Source organism: Nannospalax galili, unplaced genomic scaffold, assembly GCF_000622305.1.
Source record: "Nannospalax galili isolate Female #2095 unplaced genomic scaffold, S.galili_v1.0 scaffold188, whole genome shotgun sequence".
Lineage (NCBI taxonomy): Eukaryota > Metazoa > Chordata > Mammalia > Rodentia > Spalacidae > Nannospalax > Nannospalax galili.
The window spans coordinates 3,923,600-3,944,368 of record NW_008360325.1 but is presented as its reverse complement, the minus strand read 5'-3'; the positions used below and the strand labels follow the sequence as shown (position 1 = coordinate 3,944,368).

Sequence of the window (20,769 nt, the reverse complement as noted above, 5' to 3'; positions counted from 1 at the left end):
GATCCTGTCACCCTCCACATTTGTGTGCGTTTGTGCACGTAGAGGCTAGAGGTTCACATTGGGGTCTTCCTCAGTCACTCTCTTTTTCTGAGACAGGGTCCCCCACGGAACCTGGAGTTCACTGATTCAACTAGACTGACTGGTCAGCAGGCCTCAGAGATTCTACCCTATCTCCGTCTCCCTGGCACTGAGATTATAGGCAAGGTGTGCGTCACCATGCCTGGCTTTTTACATGGGTGTTGGGGGCTTGAATTCAGTTCATGCCTGTATGGCAAGAACTTTATCTACTGACACTTCTCCCCGGCGTCCCCAATTCTCTTCACTATGAGGCCTTGTCATAGTAAGCACAGCTTTACCATGGAGCATCCAGTGCCTGAAAACAGAGAGAGAGAGAGTGTGTGTGTGTGTGTGTGTGTGTGTGTGTGTGTTCTTACCAAAAATTATTTAAGTGTTGGGCTAGAGAGATGGCTCAGTGGTTAAGAGCACTGGCTGCTCTTGCAGGAACCTGGGTTCAAAATATAAATATATGTATAGCTGTGTAATTCAGGTTAGCCTTGAACTCAGAATCCTCCTGCCTGAGCCTCAAGCCATGTCTTTATGATATTGTTATTATATTATTATTATTATTATTATTATTATTATTATTATTATTATTGACAGTGTTTCTCTATATAGCCTAGGCTCACCTTGAACTCACTATGTAGGCCAGGGTGGCCTTGAACTCACAGTCTTCTATTTCATCCTCCCTAGTACTGAGTCTACAGGTACACACCACTGAATGTGATTTAGAAATTCATTACTTGGGGTTGGAGAGATGGCTCAGTGCTTGGGAGCACTGGCTACTCTTGCAAAGGACCTGGGTTTGATTCTGAGCACCCACATGGTGGCTACGAACCGTCCTTACCTCCAGTTCCAGGGAAATACAAAGCCCTCTTCTGACCTCCACGGCATTGCATGACACAGGTGCACTCACATACATGCAGGCAATACACTCATACACATAAAATAAAAATAATAAATTTTAAAAAGGCATAAAAATAATAAATAAAATTTAAAAAATGATTTAAGTGTCTATTAAAGACTTTAGGGGTTAGAGAAATGGCTCAGTGGTTAAGGGCACTGCTTTTGCAGAAGACCCAGGTTTGGTTCCCAGCACTCACATGGCAGCTAACAACCATAAGTAACTCCAGTTCCTGGAGATCCAATGCCCTCTTCTGACCTCCGTGGGCATTGCATGACATGGGTGCACTTACACACATGCACATAAAATAAAAATAGTAAATAAAATATTTTAAATAAGACTTTAATGTTGGGCCAGGGAGTGTGGCTCTGTGCTATAAATGCTAGCCTAGCATGCTCAAGGCCCTGGGCTCCTTCAATTCTTAGCACCAAATAAAACAACCCCAAACCAATAAAGTACCTTTAATGTCTGTATGCTGAACTTGGAATCAGTGATTTTCTAATCTGTTTTAAAATTCTTTAAATGAACGTTTCAGCTGATTTTGAACTGAGCTGTTAAAAACATAATAACATAGTAATACCTCCTGCCTTGTTACAGGAGCTATTATTTGTCAGAGAAAATGAGCTTTACTAGCAAGATGTTCACAAAATCCTTTCTGTCAGTCCTTTATGTCACTGGTGGCTGGAGGTGGATGATGTCTCCCGTGTTCCTCCTCCTCATCTCTTTCCAGTGGAGCATCCTGTATCCCAGGAGGAGCCTTTGTCAGTCTTGTGGGAGTTCAGAGAGTAAACTGAAACTACATCTGGATAGCTTTCAAGCCCGGGTTACAGGACATTGGCCACATTTAGATAAGTGAAAGCTCACTCAGTTCTGTTGCCATTGAAAAGATTAAGTTCATGTGGTTTTTGTTGTTGTTGTTTCTTTTATAAGCTTTTAAGAATTATTTTTTATTTTATGTGTATGAGTGTTTTACTTGCACGTATGTCAATGTACCCATGTCACGCAATGCCCATGTAGGTCAGAAGAGGGTGTCAGATTCCCTGGAATTGGAGTTACAGATAGTTGTTAGCTGCCATGTGGGTGCTGGGACTTGAACCTGGGTCCTCTGCAAGAGCAGCCAGAGCTCTTAACCACTGAGCCATCTCTCCAGCCTTGTTTGTTTGTTTGAAACAGTGTCTCCCTATAGCCCCAGCTGGCCTGGAACTTGTGATGTAGATCAGGCTGGCCTCAGTTTTACAGAGATCCCCCTGCCTCTGCCTACCAAGTGCTGGGATTAAAGGCTTGTGCCACCATGCCTAGTAGCTCATGTGGTTTTAATGATTTCAAAGAAGTTATGATGCTCTTGGGCTGGTGAGATGGTTCAATAGGTAAAGGTGTCAGGCCAAGCCTGACCACCTGAGTTCAATCCTGGATCCACTCAGTGGAGGGAGAGACTCAACCCCTACAGGTTGTCCTCTTTCCTCCACAAGTATGCCCCTCCCCCAAATAAATTAAAATGTACAAAAGAGGTTGCTTGATGCTCTTAATAAATGGCATATTAATATATATATTTAAAATTGGTTATTTTATCTTTGTTTTGCTCTTTAAGGTATCCTCTTTTTGGCATTTGAAAAATGATGAGGATGGGGCTGGAGAGATGATGCACTGGTTAAGACCACTTGCTGCTCTTCCAGAGGACCCAAGTTTGATTCCCAGCACCCATGTCAAGGGCTCACAACCACCTGTAATTCCAGCTCCAGGGGGTCTGATGCCCTCTTTTGGCCTCTGTGGGCACACATATATGTATACACATGAATAAAAATAAATCTTTTAAAAATGTTGATATATTGGCACACTGGCACATTTTGTAACTTGTAAACAAATACCCATATGACAGCACTGTGTGCTTAGGTCTTTGCTGGATGGGGTGTAGCCAGACACACTTGAGACAGTAGCTCTGGCCACTGGACCTTTGTCATCCCTCTGTGACTCTCACGAGCTGTTATTGATGTGTCATTTCCTTACCGGGTGAGCTGGAGCCGGCCGAGCTCTTAACTCAGTGTGTGGGGTCAGCGCACAGAGGAGACCTTCAGGGAGTGCTTTCTGTGCAGAGTGAGCAAACACTACTTCCCTCTGGGCCTCAAAGGGAGCACAGTGCTTGAGGTCTTGGCATCTCATCACTGTCCTTGCCATCAACTTCGCTGTATGTGTGTTGATGCATGTGCAGGTACACATGTATGTGGAGGCCATCAGTCAACTTTGTGTCTTTCTCAGGAACCTTCAAGTTTGTTTTTTTTTCTTTAATATTTATTATTATTTTTTAATGTGTATGCGTGTATTGCCTGCATGTATGTGAGTGTACCCATGTCGTGCAATGCCGTGGAGATCAGAAGAGGGTTTCGGATTTCCCTGGAACTGGAGTTAAGGACAGTTCGTAGCTGCCATGTGGGTGCTGGGAATCGAACCCGGGTCCTCTGTAAGAGCAGTCTGTGCTCTTATCTGCTGAGCCATCTCTCCAGCCTCCCACCTTGTTTTTTTGAGACAGGGTTTCTCACTGGGACCTGGGGTTCACTAGTTATGTGAGGCTGGCTGGCCAGTGAGACTTAGGGATCTGCCTGTCTCTACCTCTCCAGCACTGGGATGGCAAGCACATCTCACCACGCCCAGATTTTTATGTGGGATCTGGGAATTGAACTTGGGTCTCATGCTTGCATGGCAAGCACTTTACCAACAGCCATCTTTCCATCCCCTTGGCTGCCAGCTGCTCTATCCTCACCCTGCCATTGCTTGGCCCACTGGAGGAGTCCTGGAGCCAAAAAGCAGTCAAGATTTCCCTGTTGGGCTCTGGAAGCTTCATGCTGTCTCTGAGGGAAGTCTCCATGTAGTTGGCAGGTGTCAGGGCCATGCCTGGTGTGAACCTGACCCCTGGTGACATGTCTGGTTTCAGATGCTTAACTCAGATACTTCCCGGTGAGATGCCTCTCAAAGCTGGTCTGCTTTTTTGTTCCAGGTTTGGGCACATTAAGCATGACAGATGAGAATTCAGTCAGTGATGTGAGATGTAGAAGCCACACTGGACAGTGAGAGGAGGGCTGGTTTTGACCTACCCCGAGTGATGGACACTTCTGAAATTCATATTGCTTACCGCTAAGAGATCCTAGTGACAGCTGTTTTCTACATCGTATGTCTGTATGCGCACAGACATTTATCACAGCATACGTAGAGACTTGACAACTGTTTATGATGATGTGAAAAATGACCAGTGCTATTTCTAGCCCTGTCGGGCCAGGACTGCAGACCCTAGTGGTCCACACCTGCTGTCTGTTCTGCTCTTGTTTGCGACCCAGTATGTCAAGGTACCTGCTGTGCCTGTAACAAACCCGTCCTTAGTTTATAAAGACTAAGGTAGATCTTGAAATAAAATCCAACCAAGCCTGATTTTAGATTTTAAACTCCTAGATAAACAATCCCCCTTCACCTGTGCAGCCTGGAAAATGTCACTTAACTTCCCGAAGTCTGTTGTTTTCAGCTATGAAGTGGGCTTAATGGATGAATGGCTTAAATGAGATAATACACACAGTACTTGTAGAACATGCAAAAGATTGTTTAGCCCTGGTCCGGGGGTTGGCAGAGAAGGAAAGCGAAGTGCTACCTCTGTTGTGTTTCCAGAAGGTCTGTACTGGGCCATGGGGGGCCCTGTACTGGGCCATGGGGGGCCCTGGTGAGCTCTCTGAGCATCTTCACTTTAAGATGCTTGTGATCTCAGTATTTAATCATTTCTTGTCTGTTTTCCCTTGCAGGAACCCAGGTATTTAGTGGCCAGAGCGACTTCAGAATCACCACCTTGAAATTTTATCCCAAAGATCACAGCATCTTTTTATGTGGAGGCTTCAGCTCCGAAATCAAAGCTTGGGACATAAGGACTGGCAAGGTGACACCTTCTCTCTAGGCTGGCCGTGTGTGTGTGTGTGTGTGTGTGTGTGTGTAGGACAGAGGCCAACCTTGAGTGCCAATTCTCAAGGGCTCTCTACTTATCTTTTGAGACACAGTTTCACTGGGATCTAAGGCTGGTTGATCTGGTTAGACTGACTGACCAGCAAGCTCCGGGGATCCACCTGTCTCCACTTCCTCAGCACTGGGATTACAAATGCACATCATCACAGTTGGCTTTTTACATGGGTTCTGGGGATCGAACTAAGGCCCTCATGCTTGTGGGGTAAGCCATCTCCTCTGTTCCTGGTAGGCCAGCCTTCTTATGGAAGAGTTTTCCTTCACAATTTGAACAATTAGGGACAGGCCAGTGCCTGTATGCTTGAGACAGAATAATTGCTACTTCATATTCAATTGGGGATGAGAGTCATTTTAAGAGATTTTTGAGAGAACATTCTTGATTAGTTGGATGATTACTGCATTACTGGTACCATTTTGTGCAGCATATCACCAAGAGTATTTGTCGAGCACCTACTGTGTGTATAAAGTGAACCAGCCTGGGATTTTCAAGGAGGTATAAATGGAGCATAGACAACTCTGGTGCAGAGAGTGCTGTGTGTGCGTGGATGTGTGTATGCATGTGCATGTGTGTGCATGCATGTGCATGTGTATATGCGTGCCTGTATCTGCATGTGTGCATGTGGGTGGGTGTTCACATATGTGTGCTTGTGTGTGAGCAGAACAGCATGCTGCTTTCACCTTGCTACGAAGGGGGCTTCTTGGAATTGATGCTGGTGCCTTGGAGCTTAGGAGCTGGGGAGTTTCCACTCCTGCCCTTTGCTATGCTCCAGGTGTCTGCCATTTAATTCTTGGCAACTTCTTCCAGTTGTTTGGGCCCCAAACATCAGCAATAACCCTACCTCTGTCTTCCCAGCACACCGCCCCCCCCATAACTGTCAGCAAGCTCTGTTCCACTGTCACAGTCTCCACCACTTCTGCCCCGTCCACTGCTGTAGCTGAGGCCTGGCTGCCATCATCTCCTGCTAGGAAAGCTGGTTTCCTCTTTCATCTTCCTTGCCCTTGGCCCTTACAGTCTTTTTCAGTACAGCACCAGAGTGATCTGAATCAGACAGATCAGTCCTTAGGCAGAATCTCCAGGTTCCCATCTCAATCACAGTGAAAGCCAATGGTCCACAAGGCTTAAATGATCTCCCCACAGCCCGTTCCTATCATCTCAGTCCCGCCACACTCCTGCCTTTCCCAGAGCACTCCTGCACACTCCTGCCCCGGACCTCTACTTGGTGTGCTTGGCTCCTGCCTGGACTGTTCCTCCCCAGTTTCCTCCTAGGGGACATTGCTCCAGTAAGTCTCCCCTGCCCTCCACCCCCAGGTTTTTATGTCACCTGGCACACTGTGGGCTTTTCATGTTCCTATTTGCCTGCCTCCCTGCACTCACATGTGAGCTCCTGTAGGGCAGGGATCTGCCTGTTCGCTGGAGTGCCTGGCACAGGTAGACATGTAGTGAATTATGGCTGTCGAAATACATGAAGAAGGAAGACAGCTATGCAGACTGTGTAGATACAGGAGGTGGGAGTGTGAGGGGTGTGTGACCTGGGCATGGCTAGAGAGGGATCTGCGCAACAGCATGGGCCTGACTGAGACCTTCAGGCTGTATGTCTTGGCCTGGGCTAGAGGAGGGTCATTCAATGAGGGCAAGCACTAAAGAGCCATGGAGGTTGGTGAGCAGGGCTGAGGAAGGACTCTGCTGCAGCCGTGCCTGTGTAGGAGGTGGAGAGGCAGAGGTGCACATGAGGCTTGTCAGAAGAGGGGCCATACAGGCCTGACTGACTGGGATGCTCAGTGACTCTCGGCTATTTTCGGTTCTGAGGAGCACTGTCCTAGACTGATAGAGGCACAGCCTCTGTGTCCCACAGGGTGGCTCAGATGCAGTTCAGCCTGCATGGACACTGACCAGGAAAGGAGGTGGTGCAGAGCAGCAGTGTCCTCTTCCTTTCCCCCCTGAGGGGCTCTAGGGCTGTAGCATCTGCAGCATTAGAAGGGCCTACTACAAAGCATTCATGCCACCTGGGGATGTCCTGGACAGGTGAAGCATCCATGCAGGAAGAACCAAGTAGTGGCTGTTTTGTGAGGTTAGGGTGGAGAGAATGTGCTAGAGCCACCAAGGCCTGGATTCTACATCTGTAGTCATACCATGCATATCTCAGACCATCCTCTCCAGACAGGCCTTGCACTGCAGGCTGTGGAAGGGCTGTGGGCTTCTGAGGAGAACCTACAGGTAGAGACCTTTCTTGAAAGAAAGTGATGGGGGTTTTGTCCATGGAGAAGGTCTTGCTTGAGGGACCTCAGAAGTGGCAGCTTAGATCCATACACTTTCAAAACAGCAGTTTTCTTTTGTAAAAGAAACTTTTTACAAAAATATGTGGGAAAGAGGCATATTACCTGCAAATAAATGGACACAGAGGATTTTTAAAAAAAAAAACAAAAACACTGGATTACTTCCTATTTAGGATAAACAGAAGAAAAGTGTTTGAGCACTGTATGCAAATCAGACAGTGTAAGTCAGACCCTTGAGGGGGACCACCATATTGCTCAGCCTTCTCGATAATTGCCTGTAAAGGTGCACATCGTGTTTTTAGCCTCAAAGACCAAACATATAAGAAATTACTCACCGTGGACGCCATCTGATCTCAGAGTTTGTTAAAAACACTGGATTTTCTCCCCGGGCGGACGCCAGCTGACGGCTTCTGAAAATGCTGGGAGAAACAATTCGAAGCAGATGTTGCTGTGACTGCTCTTGGCATGTTTGCGAGTCTCTCCCAAGCTAATAATGTGGGTGAAGGGATCTGCACGGTATTTGTTTTTACTTCCTTTTTACCAACAGTCCTCCCCCACAGGGTCACATGGAGTGGGGGGTAGTTGTTCTGTTTGCATCGTGAGGGCTCAGGAGACAATGCTCCTTCCTGCTTTGACAAGTGCTGCTGGTGGCTCCTTTGGATGGAGCCTGCAGGAGGCTCTGTCCCTGGTGCTGAAGTCTCCACCTAGCAAAAGCCTGCCCTGTCAGGGGCCACAGTGGGCACTGCGGGTGCAAGCAGGAGGGACACAGACCTTGGCTTCCAGTCAAGGCAAGCTTCCCCTTGTAGCTACATGGGGAAGAGCATTTATGGGAACATGGTAGGCAATCTTATGACAAGTAGGCAATTCAGGGAGAGAGAGATGCGTGGTCTGAGCAGCCAGAGGGTACATGGGTGATATTCTGGTGTTTTCCTTCTGTTGCTTTCCCCCCATGGTTTCTTTTTGGTCTTATCTTTTTGCACACTTTTAAATCTTCCTTTTAACATAGGTTATAAGAACTTGGCTTGTGATCACCAACTCTTGGGAAACTTTCAACGGTGTTCCCTTGCCTTCCTCACTTGCCTCCGCTTGCCTCCACCTTAGTTCCCATGCTCAGAACAATTTATGGCAGGCTCTTGGTAGATTTCTGTGGGTAGAAAGAAATCAGATGGATGACTGCTTTAATCTACTACACCATTTCACTGTGTTGGACATGGATATTTCAAAAACCTTTTTGCCATTTAAAATGAACAGATGTGAGTAGAGAGATCAGGGACCCTTGAAGTGTAGGATCACATCAAATCCAGCTTGCCACCTATTTGTAAATAAAGTTTTATTGGAATACAGCCATATTCACTCATTTATGTACCCTCTGTGGCAGTGTTGAGACTGCATGGCCTACGAAGTCCCAGATACTTACAGTCTGGCTGACCCTGGGTATGGAGAGACCTGGCTTTGATGTCTGTCAGGACTAAAACTCCCCAGCTGCTGACAAGGTGGGGGCCCCTCTACCTACCCCTTTTCCATGTATCTCCGCAGACACCACTTGCTCAGAGAATGTCTTCTCTAGATGGTAAGGAACTTGTCTCCAGTCAGGGGTGTTTGAGTCGTTTTTCTTGTTATGATCTCAAAGTGGGCCGTCAACATTGCCTAGGTAGACTCCACTGTAATACCATCCTTGTGCAATGAGCTTTTTCACATTTGGGATTTAGTCCCTTAAGCTCAAGTATAAACTCACATTCTGAGTCAAAGTGAGCCAGGCTTTTGTAGGCCAGAATCAGACTTCTGCCTGCAGGACCACAGATGTTCAGGCCGTCACTGGGGACCACAGTAGGCCCAGCAGTCTCTCCTGAGGACCTCAGGGCACATGGTCTGATGAACAGTTGAAGTATATCCTTTTTTAAAATTTTTATTATTTTTATTATTATTGTTTTTTGGTCTTTTTGAGACAGGGTCTCCCTGTAGTCCCAGCTGTCCTGGAACTCACTATGTAGACCAGGCTGGCCTCTGCCTCCCCAGTGCTGGGATTAAAGATGTGCACCACCACGCCCAGCTTATTATTTCCATTTTTTGTGTATGCGTGTATTGCCTGCATGTAGGTAAGTGCACCCATGTCGTGCAGTGCCCACGGAGGACAGAAGAGGCTGTCGGATCCCCTCGGACTGGAGTTATGGACAGTTGTTAGCTGCCATGTGGGTGCTGGGATTCGAACCCGGGTCTTCTCCAAGAACAACCAGTGTTCTTAACTGCTGAGCCATCTCTCCAGCCCCTTGAAGTATAACTTTTAAGCATCATTCTATTCATTAGATTTTCTGGATCCTTAAACTGCAAAATAACAAGTGTTGGGATTCTCCCTTTGTCCAGTCCGTCCCAGTTCATTACAACAAATGGGTTGCTTGGCTCCTTCCTTCTTTTCTTGGCCGATCTCTCTGCTGTGGCCTGATGACCAGGTCCATCTCATCACTGCAAAGTGCCTGACTTCACTTCCAGCATCCGCAGGACATGCTCCACATTAACCAGCCAAGCTAAACTGGCTGGATGCCACCAGTGCTGCATTCTGTGACTAATTCTTCTAGCATGTTCTCTGGTAAGGGTATGGTCTGGAACTCAGGATGTCCTGGTCTGACCTTCACTGCGCTGTGGGTGCCCCTCTCTCCAGGGTCAGTGGCCTGAGCTTCAGGAGAGCTTGGCTCAGAGCCTTCCTTTCCTTCTCACTTCGCTGGGTGATCCAAGGCAAAAATAAGCAGACCTGCTTTGATGCACAATCTTCCCATCGATGTGGCAGAGGGAAGCAGTGAGCCATCTGTAAAACAGGGTTTTCAGGTTTGCCTCAGGTAGGAGAGTTCTGGCTTTTGTTAAGATGCAGATCCTGCCTCAGCTGTTCCTGATAGTGGAGTGGAGCCTGTGTATCTATTGGGTTCTAAGAGATACAGCAGAAAATGGGGATGGACCCTGCTTTGAGAAGCCAGGCCTGCATGATCTCTGAACTTAATAATCCCTTGCTTTTCTCATGTGGGCACCCTTGGCCTTCATCACAGTGGATCTGCACCATCTGTGACTTTTCTCAGTGACTGCAGTAGCTTCTGACCTCTGCATACATCCATGAGCCCAGGGTACATCAGAGATACTTATGTATTGCTGCCTTCTGCACAGACTTGAGTCCCATTATCTCTGCATCTCTACACTGGCACCTTCCACAGGGCCCGAACCAAAGCAGGCACCCAGGGCAATGTTGCCCAGAGGAGCTCTCACCTGACTTTGGCATTCAAGCCAGTGGCTACTCTGAAATCTGTATAGAGGGAGAAGCCCCTTTGACAATGGGATTTGAAGGTCAGTTGTGGTTTAGAATGTTGATCAGAGGTGGGAAGACCCAGGAGAGCCTGCATGGGATAAGGTGCTATCTTGGATAAGGCCAAGCTCTGTGGTTCTTGGCCAAGACTGGGCTCTCCAGCTCCTGGTGGCTGGTAGATGAGAGTTACTGGCCTCCTGGTTTTTAGTCTGGTGGTACCCTGGCTTTGTGCCAGTCTAGTGTGGGAGCCATTGTGTCTAAAACAAGACACAATTCTCCAGGCCTACTGGCACTGTGGGAAGTTTACTTGAAGATGACTGTTTTGAGGCAGAAATTAGGATAAGCCATAAAACAACTCTTTCCTTCTTGTTTAGTGAATCAAATTTGTTAGGAAAGCTCAGGCACAAATTCAGAAGTCCTGGCACATACCTAGCGAATCACCCTTTTGCAAGACTAGACTATGGAACCCTAGCCTCAGCAAATCACTCTCAAAGAAGGCAGGACAGAGCTCTGGAAACTGGAGCAGCTCTGGAGAATCTAGGACATGTGGCTCCCAGAGCTGGGGAGGCCAGACTGTGGCCCAGTTCCCTGTCCCCTCTCGTGTGCAGGGTTGACACTGGGCAGGCAGGAGGCTGAGCATACTTTTGATGTTGACCTCCTGCTCTACCTTGAGAAAGACAGCTGCCATGCATACCAACCTGCTGCGCAGAACCCCTCCCCGCTGCTCCTCTGAACCCACTCCAGGATTCTCCTAATGAAACTGGCTCTGACAGGCCGGCTCACTTTTGCTCGGCACACTCTGGTGCGGTTTTGACATAAATCCTCAATATTCCATGCTTGTTCTACACTTCCTTAAGTGTTTAAAGGGACATTTTGACTTCTTGACCTCCTTCTGGAGCTGTGTCCAGGGTTCCGAGTGTCATGTGACCTAACAGGAGGGGACAGGGACAGTGGTGCTCCTGACTTGCCCTTGGCCTTGTAGACTCAGTCCATCTTCTCATGATCATACCTGTAAGCTGGAGTGACCCAGGAGAAAGGAAACTCCCCAAGGCAGTACTGAGTCTCTTTGCTATTGGATTCCTAGTACCTAGTATCATGCTGAGTACGTAGTAGGCCCTGGGAGAAAAGAGAAGAAAAAATCTTACAAGAATGACTATAGCTCTAATCAACGTCAATGAAAAAAATTAACTCTCCCATTGGAGTACAAGTGGAACCAGAGATCACTGATCTTGTGCCCCTGCCATGGCAGCCTTCCCAGGTGGAGCTGCTCCCTGGATGGGATGGCATGAGCTCTGAGGAGCTGTGCAGCCCTGTGCTGACCAACCTGGTACAATGGACAGCAGCACTTGGGAGCTGCCTGCCTGTCCCACTGGTGCGGTCTGGCATTTAGGTGTTTGAAAACTCTGGGTGACTCAAGTGTCTAGCCAGAGTTGGAACCACAGCTTTGGGCCTTAGTGTGGGTGCCAGGTGTGAGTTCTGGGTGGGATTGTCAGGGTTTCTACCATGCTAGGGACACCCTTCCTCCCTCACCCCCCTGATTAAGACTGGGCTGTTTGAGACTTGGCTTCGCCTACTTGGCGTTCTGTGCCATCGGTTTTGGTGACATTGTAGGCAGGTTGCTTATTTGCCCTAATGAGGTTTTGATTACTCTCCATTTGTCTCTTTCATCTGTTTTATATTAAAACGCCTTTTTTATTTGGACTCTTTGTCCTTTCTACAGTTCTGACTAAGTGTTGTTGCAAACCAAACTCTTAAAAATATTCCTTAAATTTTTTTTTATGTGTGTGAGTGTTTTGCCTACATGTAAATGCACTGCATGTATGCAATCCCTATGGAAGCTAGAAGAAGGCGTTGGATCCCCTGGAACTGGGGCTACAGACAGTTATTAGCCACCATGTGATGCTGGGAAATGACCCTTGGTTCTCTACAAGAGCAGCTAGTGGTCCTAACCACTGAGCTGTCTCTCCAGCCCCCAACTTTTTAATGTAGGTGAGACCAGGAGAATCACAGAGCTGGGGAGATGGGGAGAGAGAGGTGCTTGGTGGAACTCTGGGTGCATGTTGAGCCCATGACACTCAAGAGGCTGATGCCCTAGGATTGTCCTTAGTACCTACCTTGCAGGTAACATGAACATGAATGAATAGCAGGGAGTGGAAAGCAGGCTCTTTAGATGTGTGGAGATCCATGAATGCAGGTATGTAGACTCTGAGTCGCATGTTCTCTAGAAATCATTTTGCCACTGAGAAGAGCTCCATGTTGCCCCCACATTTCTCACCCAGAGGTTTAAAATTTTAAATATTGATTCATAACTTCTTTACTTGAAAATTTCCTTTAACCTTAAATTAACTAATAGCATCCAAAACTCATGGGCTCAGTGGCCAAGTTATTTTTATGCTAATGTACTTTAAAGTAAGTACTTATTAATGTTTTTGGTAACAGCTTTATTCAGAAACTATCCAAGTCACTCACTTATAATGCATAGCTCAGTAGTTTTTGGTGCATTTTCAGCATCATGTGGCCACACCACAGTCAGCTTTGAACATTTTCATCACTTCAGAAAGGAGCCCTGTGCCTTTAGCAGCCCGCCTCCAACCCCACAGCAACCACAAATCTATGCTCCGTCCCTAGCTGTCAGTTATGAGCTTTGATGAGCTTGTGTCCTAATTTGTTTTCAGCTTTTTGGACTTACTTCTTTTTTCATTTTTTTAAGAGGCAGGCTACATTGGACCTTGTGACAATTCCCCTGCCTCTGCTTTCAAAGTGCTTAGATTGCTCCGTCGTGGGTCTGTCCGTTTCAGATGGAAGAGCACTGACAACCCCAGCTGTGGTGTGGCTCCAGCCGTCTCTGCAGTCCTGTCACTTTTGCCATTTGTATTTTGATGCTTTGTTATTAGTTGCTTATACTTTGCCATTTTCTGTGCATGGGTGGAGAACTGACCCCTTTATCCCTATGTGCGTCCTTCGGTAGTCCTAACAACTTGACTTACCCTGAAATCTGCTCCGTCTAAAATTAAGATAGCAATTTCTGCTTTCTTTTAATTACTGTTACATGGTCTATCATATCTTTCTCCGTTTACTTTTTTTTTTTTTTTTAAACTTTTTGAGACAGGGTCTCTGTGTAGCCCAGCTGGCCTGGATTCATTGTGGAGACCAGGCTGGCCTCAAACTCAGAGATCCGCCTGCCTCTGTCTCCCAAGTGCTGGGATTAAAGGCGAGCGCCACCATGCCCAGCTAGCTCATTTACTTTTTTTTAAACCTGTGTCTTCATATTTATAATGACTTGCTTGTAAGCAAGATATACAATTCATGTGTTTTAAAATTTACTCTGACATTCTGTCTTTTAACAGATGCATTAAAAGCCATTGATACTCAGTGATTATTGATGTTTTTGGATCAAGTAGGCACCTTATTTGTGGATCTTTGTTGCTTATTCCTGTTTTTGTCTTTCATTCTTTACCTTTAGGCTGTGCGTGTGTGCGTGCGTGCGTGTTTCTGTAGATTGAACCCTGGACTTTGCACACGCTAAGGAAGTGCTAGACCATTAAGGTACATCCTCAGTCCATTTTATGACTTCGTTTGCTTTTTAGAGACCTATTTTCATGTGTTTGAGCTTATTATGTAGCTAAAGCTGCCCTTGAACTCCTCATCCTGTCTCTACCTCGAAATTGCTTGGATTACAGGACTGTGCCACAAAACCTGGCCCATTTTATGGTTCTAACTGAACATTTTTTATGATTTTGTTGTTTGCTCCTCTCTTAGCATATACTTATCTTCCTTTCTGAGTGGTTGCCCTAGAATGTGTATGTGTAATGTATATTGACAGTTAATCCAAGTCTACTTTCAGTGGCACTGTATCACGTCAAAGGCACAATGAGTATCTTAATGTTTTGCTTTATTTTAAAATGTGTGTGTGTGTGTGTGTGTGTGTGTGTGTGTGTGTCTGTACATGTGCTGCACAGAGGCCAGTGGAGGGCATCAGGTGTACTGCTTGATCATTCTGCCCTATATTTCCTTGAGATATGGCCTCACACTGAATCTCGAGCTAAGCCAGTGGCCAGCAAGCCCCAGAAATTTTCTGTTTTTCCCCTGGCCTCCAGCCCCAGCCAGCTGTGCAGCCATGCCCAGTTTTTTACTTGGGTGCTGGGTATTTGAACTCAGGTCCTCATGCTGCGTGGCAGTGCTCATTGAGCTACCCCAGCTGTGGTGAGTGCCTTACAATAGGGCTTTTTCCCACTTAGTCCTTTTGGCTCAAGAATTTTTATACAATTTCAGGTATCTACATATGTAAAATATGTCTATAAATCAACCATTTACTGGTGTTAAATCATGGGGAGATTTATTTTAAGATAATTCTTTAGTATATACATGATTTATTTGCATACCATTTATTAAAGATGAACACAAATTTGTATACTAATAAGATAGATAGATGCATTTGTTTAATTTTACACAGAGAATTAAATCTTGGCTGACTGCTACTGAAGGACACAGGACATCTTCATTTTTCAGAGCAGATTGATATTTTGATTTTATAATAGTTGATGCTGAGAACATCGCTTTACATAAACACATAGCACAGAATGGCAGGCGTATGTTTAGGGATACTTCAGAAATTGTTAGGAATTCAGTCCTAATCCCAAGCCAAAAATACATTTAATGATTTTTTTATGTACATGTGTGTGTTCATGTGCAGGTACATGTGTGTGCACATGTGTAGCAGCTAGAAGACAACCTCAGGTGTCATTCTCCAGATGCCGTCCACCTTTCTGTTGTTTAAATATAGGGTCTCTCACTGGCCTAGAACTTGCCAAGCAGGCTAGGGTGGGTGGCCAGTGAGCCCCAGGAATCTGCCTGTCTTGGCCTCCCCAGCACTGAGATTGCAAGAACACACCATAATGCTTGACTTTTTCAAACGTGGGTTCTGAGGATTGGATTTAGGTCTTTATGCTTGCAGAGGCAAGCTCTCCCCTGATGGTTCTGTCTTCCCACCACTCATTTAGTGCTTCTGAAATTCAAGTTAGCAACTCTAACAGCAGGTTTTAAAGTCAAACATTCTAATACAATAAGGTTATTCTGATTTGATGCTTACATGCTGAGGAATAACAGGAAAATACCAAGAGTCTTTGTTTTCTATTAATTAAAACATCATGTTTATACAAGGATAGAACATCTCTGTACACAGTGAAAACAGCACAGTTCATTATGTGGTATTCTGGAGTTCACGCCGAGGTGTCTCAGGCAGTGTTGGCTGGTGCTGTGGGGATGACACTGGAAGGGCAGAGCAGCAATGTGTGTGTTCAGGATCCAGACTGCCGCAAAGCTGTGTGAGACACAGGGTGAGCTCTGCTGGAAACATCCCAGGCTCCTCACACATTTGACTTTGAATTAGTTTTTTGTTGTTACGCATTCAGGAACTGTCACTGTTGCTGGTTTTCTGTGGGTCATGGCACTCATAGTTTAAGAAGCTGCTGTATGACGATAAAACAACCCGGTTCTTCCCTCTGGTCCCTGTCACTGCTGTTATTCACGCCACTTGTGGATGAGTAAGTGCCATTCAGACAGTGTTGCAATATTTGTTTTGAACAAATCTGTTATATGATGTGTTGTCTAAGAAAAGTGCGTTTTACTTTACTTCCATATTATACTTTTTGGATATTCTTCCTTTTTAAAATTAAAATTTATTTTTATTTTTATTTTTGTGTATGTGAGTACATGCGAGTACAGTTGCCCACAGAGGCCAGAAGGAGTCAGATCCTCTGGAGCTAGAGTTATGGGGTCATTGTGAGTTGCCTGCTCTGGGCGCTGTAAACCAAATTCCAGTCCTCTAAATGAGCATCAAGTACTCTTTAACTACTGAGCCATCCAGCCCCGAATATTTTTTTACGTTTATGTATGTATGTATGTATGTATGTATGTATGTATGTGTGTGTATGTGTGTATGTATGTATGTATTTATATTTGTGTGCATGTGTGTGTGTGTGTGTGCGCGTGTAAGTCAGAGAACAATTTCTGTAGTTGGTTTTCTCCTTCTACTGTGGGTTCAGGTTCTGGAGATTGAACCTAGTTGCCAGGCTTGGCTGCATGTGCCTTTACCTACTGAGCCATCTTGCTGACCCACTTCCGTTTTTGAAGTGGAGACCCGAGTGTCTCACCTTGTACTGTTTTCTTTTTTTTTCAGTCTTTTTGACTCAGGGTCTCCCTGCAGCCCCAGCTGACCTGGAACTCACTATGTAGACCAGGCTGGCCTTGAACTCACAAAGAGCCACCTGCCTCTGCCTCCCAGTGCTGGGACTAAAGGTGTGCACCATCACGCCCAGCTTGTTTTCTTTCATTTAAAGAACATCTTTTAACATTTTTTGCAAGACAAGTCTATGGGGAAAATCATTCAAGTATTTTTTTTTTTTGAGAAGTCTTTATTTTTTCTCTACTTAAAAATTAGTTTATTTATATCACCAGGCATGATGTTGTATGCCTTTAATCCCAGCACCTGGGAGGCAGAGGCAGGTGGAGACCAGCCTGGTCTACAGAATGAGTTCCAGGACAGCTGGGCCTTCAGGGAGACCCAGTCTCAAAAAAACCCAAAAGCATTTTATTTATGATGGTTATCATTAGTGTGTGTGCACACATATATGTGTGTGTATTTATGTGTGTGCACATATGCACCCATGACATGCATGTGACAGTCAGAAGACAACTTTGTGGACTTGGTTCTCTCTGTCCACTGTAGGTCCCAGAGATGGAGCTCAGTTCACCAGGCTTTTGCTGCAAGTACTCTTATCTTGCTGGCCCCTTCTCCACTTTTCAGGAATAATTTGACAAGGTACAGAATTCTTGGCTGCTGGTTTTTTTCCTTTGTCAACCCCTTGACTGCCCTGCTTCCCCTTGCTTCCCCCTGCTTGTATGGCATCTGAAGAGGCTGAGCCTGGTTCTGATCCTTGCTACTCTGCAGATAAGGCACTGTTCCCTGGCAGGATGTTTTCTTTACTTTGGTTTTCTGTAGTTTGAAAATGGGTATGCTTAGGTATAGCTTTGTTGCAAGTTTTGTCTGTTTTCCTCTATCCACTTGGTGTTCTTTGGGCCGGGTTTGGGTCTGCCCTTTGCCATGTGACTTTAGTGTGGGGAGGTTCTCAGGCATTGCACTAAATATTTTGTTCCTTTCTCTCTGCTGTCTTTCCCATATTGTTTTGTTAACAATCTTGTGTGTATCTGTATCTGCATCTGCATCTGCATGCATGCACATGTGCGTCTGCATGTATGCATGTATGTGTATGTGTGTCCACATGTGTGTGTGTACTCACAGAGGACTGATGTTGACACGGACATCTTCCTTAGTTGCACTGTACTTTATTTACTGAGGCAGGGTCTCTCACTGAACAGGGAGCTTGCCAACATCTAGCTGGCTTGCACTGGGAATTCAGTCTCTGTCCCTGGAGTGCTGGGATCACAGGTGGGTTGCCACACCCACCCATCTTTTTGTATGGGTACTGGGTACCCAAACTGTGGTCCTCAGGCCTGTGTGGCAAGTGCTTTATCCACTGATCCATCTCCCCTGTTATAATTTTTTCAATTGCCCTACAGTGCTTAGACGTGATGGGCTTTCCGAGGCTTTCTTCTAGTCTTGTTCTTTGCTTTTTATAATTCTGGAGGTTTCTATTGAATTGCCCTTGGTCATGTCCACTGTATTAAGAAGTCCATCAGAGAAACCCTTCATTTCTCTTTTGGAGCCTCTGATCCCAAGCATGCCTCTTTGATTCCTGGCACTCCCCCCGCCTCTAGTGCTCTCTGCTGTTCACATTGTTTACTCCATTGGAACCTTTAGCATGGTGACCACAGCTCTTTCACATTTCTAGCCGGTGCCAGCATCCCTTACATCTCATACTGCTCCATCTCCTCTAATTGTGTCTTGCCTTCTAGTATGCTTGTCATGTGTCTTTGCTGGGAAGACAGGGTATGCTAGGTGAACAGATTTATTGCAGTAGGACTGGAGCATCGTGGTATGAGGGGTGTGTGGGGGTGTGGTGTGGGGGTGTTCTTTAGTGCTATGACTAGGCCAGTCTTCTAGTGAGCTGTGTCTCTGTCAGATTCCACATTTCTCAGTGCCCATGCCCTCCCTACCCTTGGTCTGAGTAAGAATGGCCAGAGTGGACTGGATTGGGTATTTTCATCTCCCAATAGAAGTCAGAGCGGACAGAACTGGTGTTCTCCTGCCAAGTGGAGCGCTCGAGCCTACCAGGATTGGGCATGTCCCTTCCCCACGTGAGTTAGACTATGATAAGCCCCAGTGGGTGGGCTTTGTTAGTTCACCTGAGGGTAGGCCTTCTTAAGAAGAACAGAATATCTGGGCATTTCAACATGTGGGGTGAGTATCCCTTACCCCAAAGGCTTGGGACCAGAAATGGTTCTGAATTTCTCTTTCATTTAGATTTTGGAATATTTGCATATGCATAATAAGACAGCTTGGGGACAGGACCCAAGTCTGAACATGAAATTCATTTATGTTTCATTTACACCTTCCACGGTCTGCAGGTCATTTTGTGTACTGTTTTTAGTGTGTCAGCATTTTGACTGCAGCCTGTCACATGTGGCCAGGTGCGGAATTTTCCGCCGTGCCATCACGTTGACACTAAGATTTCAGATGTCAGTATGCTTTGGATTTCAGGGTTTTAGATCAGGCATATCAGAACCTGCAGTCCCCCTAAGGTTTTACTTTTCAGACTTGTGTGTGCCGAGTGCTGCGTTATGGGTGTGTACCACCACGCTCAGCTACTTTTCGTTTCACCATCCACAAGGTGCTGGGTGTTGTCCTGGGCCTCATCTCATCTAAGATGTGAACTGTGCATGTGAGAACTCGTTCCTAGTACACATCCCTTGGTGTTCTTTGACGTCTTTGGAGTCTGTGTGGTACCTTCATTTCTGATGATAACTTTTTTATCTTCTCCCTCAATTGCTGTGGCTGGCGATTTATGAGTCTTTTCAGTTACCTCAATGAAATATTGATTTTCATCATTGCTTTTCTACTTTCCACATCACTGATTTCTGCTCTAATTTTTATTTTCTCCATCTTCTTCCTTTGGGTTTAACCTGCTTTTTTCTCCTGATCACTTAAGCAGACGAGTTAGGTCATTCGAGTTGGTTTTGTTTTTTAATGGAACAGCTTGATGCATCCCAGGTTCCTCTCAGCACTTCTTTTCTGTACGCTACACATAAAATATGCTGTGCTTTAATTCAATTTAAAGGTTTGCTAATTTTATTCTGATGTCCTCTTTGACATACGGGTTTAGAAGTGTATTATTTAATTTCCAAACATATGGAGATTCTCAAGATATCTTTCTGTTATTAACCTCTAACTTAATTCTCCTGTGGTCAGAAGACGTAGGTTGGATGGTGTCTTCTGAGCTGGTTAAGACTGGTCTCTGCACCCAGAGTGGGATGCAGTCCCCGCCTGTCATGTACTCGGAAGTCATACTTGCTGTTGTTGGGTGGGTGGTCCAACAGGGCACTGGGGTCAGGCTGGCAGCTGGGGGCTCTAGTATTGTGTCCTTGATGGTTTTCCTGTGGCTATTCTTTCCATCATTGAGTGACCAGCCTTGATGTCTCCAACTGCCTTGTGGGTTTGTGTTTCTCCTTTCGTTTCTCTTTTTTCACTTTGTAGTCTTAGGAGCCACCACTACAATGTCACTGACGTTCTGTGGTCAGGCCCAAGCTGCTCGAGATAGTAAGAAAAGAGAAGGAAGGAAGGGAGAGAGAGCAGGGCGGAGGGGAGGACAGAAGGAGGGGAGGAGGGAAGGAAGGAGGGAGAGGTGACCGCTTGCCTCTGTCCCTTCTCTGTTTCTGCCTGTCTCCCAAGCCACCTTCTCCAGCTTCCTTTTAGAGTCCTAGCAAGTGACTGTGTCTTGTCTCCAGAGCTCTAGCTGGGGTTGGTGGTATTGGGCTGTAGATGGCTTGCTCCCATCAGCCACATCTGTTCTTAGTGTGTTTATCCCTTTCTCTTCTACTTGTCTCCTTTGGCTGCCTGCTACCGGTCTTGCCATCTCCAATGACGCCCCTCTCCAGAAGCTTCCGCGCAGCCTCCCAGCCCGTCACTAGGATAGGATAGTTCTTCCGTGGCCTGGGTTGCTGTAGCCCCCCCTCCACAGCCCAGAAACTCTGGAGACCTTCCTTGTGTACTGGCTTATGTCAGCAGCTCTGCCACTGGTCTTGAGTGAATGATTTAGGAGTCTTTTACAGTTCAGAGTTGTACCCTAGCAAACAGAGCCTC

The 20,769-nt window shown here is 46.0% G+C and overlaps 1 protein-coding gene across 4 annotated transcripts in view; it reads left to right on the top strand.

Moving 5' to 3' along the window:
* Wdr25 (WD repeat domain 25) overlaps positions 1 to 20,769 on the top strand; it is a 150,516-nt gene that overhangs the window by 105,772 nt on the left and 23,975 nt on the right. For all 4 annotated transcript variants that reach the window (XM_008825618.3, XM_029559962.1, XM_029559960.1 and 1 more), the window contains exon 4: positions 4,741 to 4,871. In XM_008825618.3, the coding sequence (XP_008823840.1) occupies positions 4,741 to 4,871 (131 nt within the window). The remainder of the gene's footprint in view (positions 1 to 4,740; positions 4,872 to 20,769) is intronic.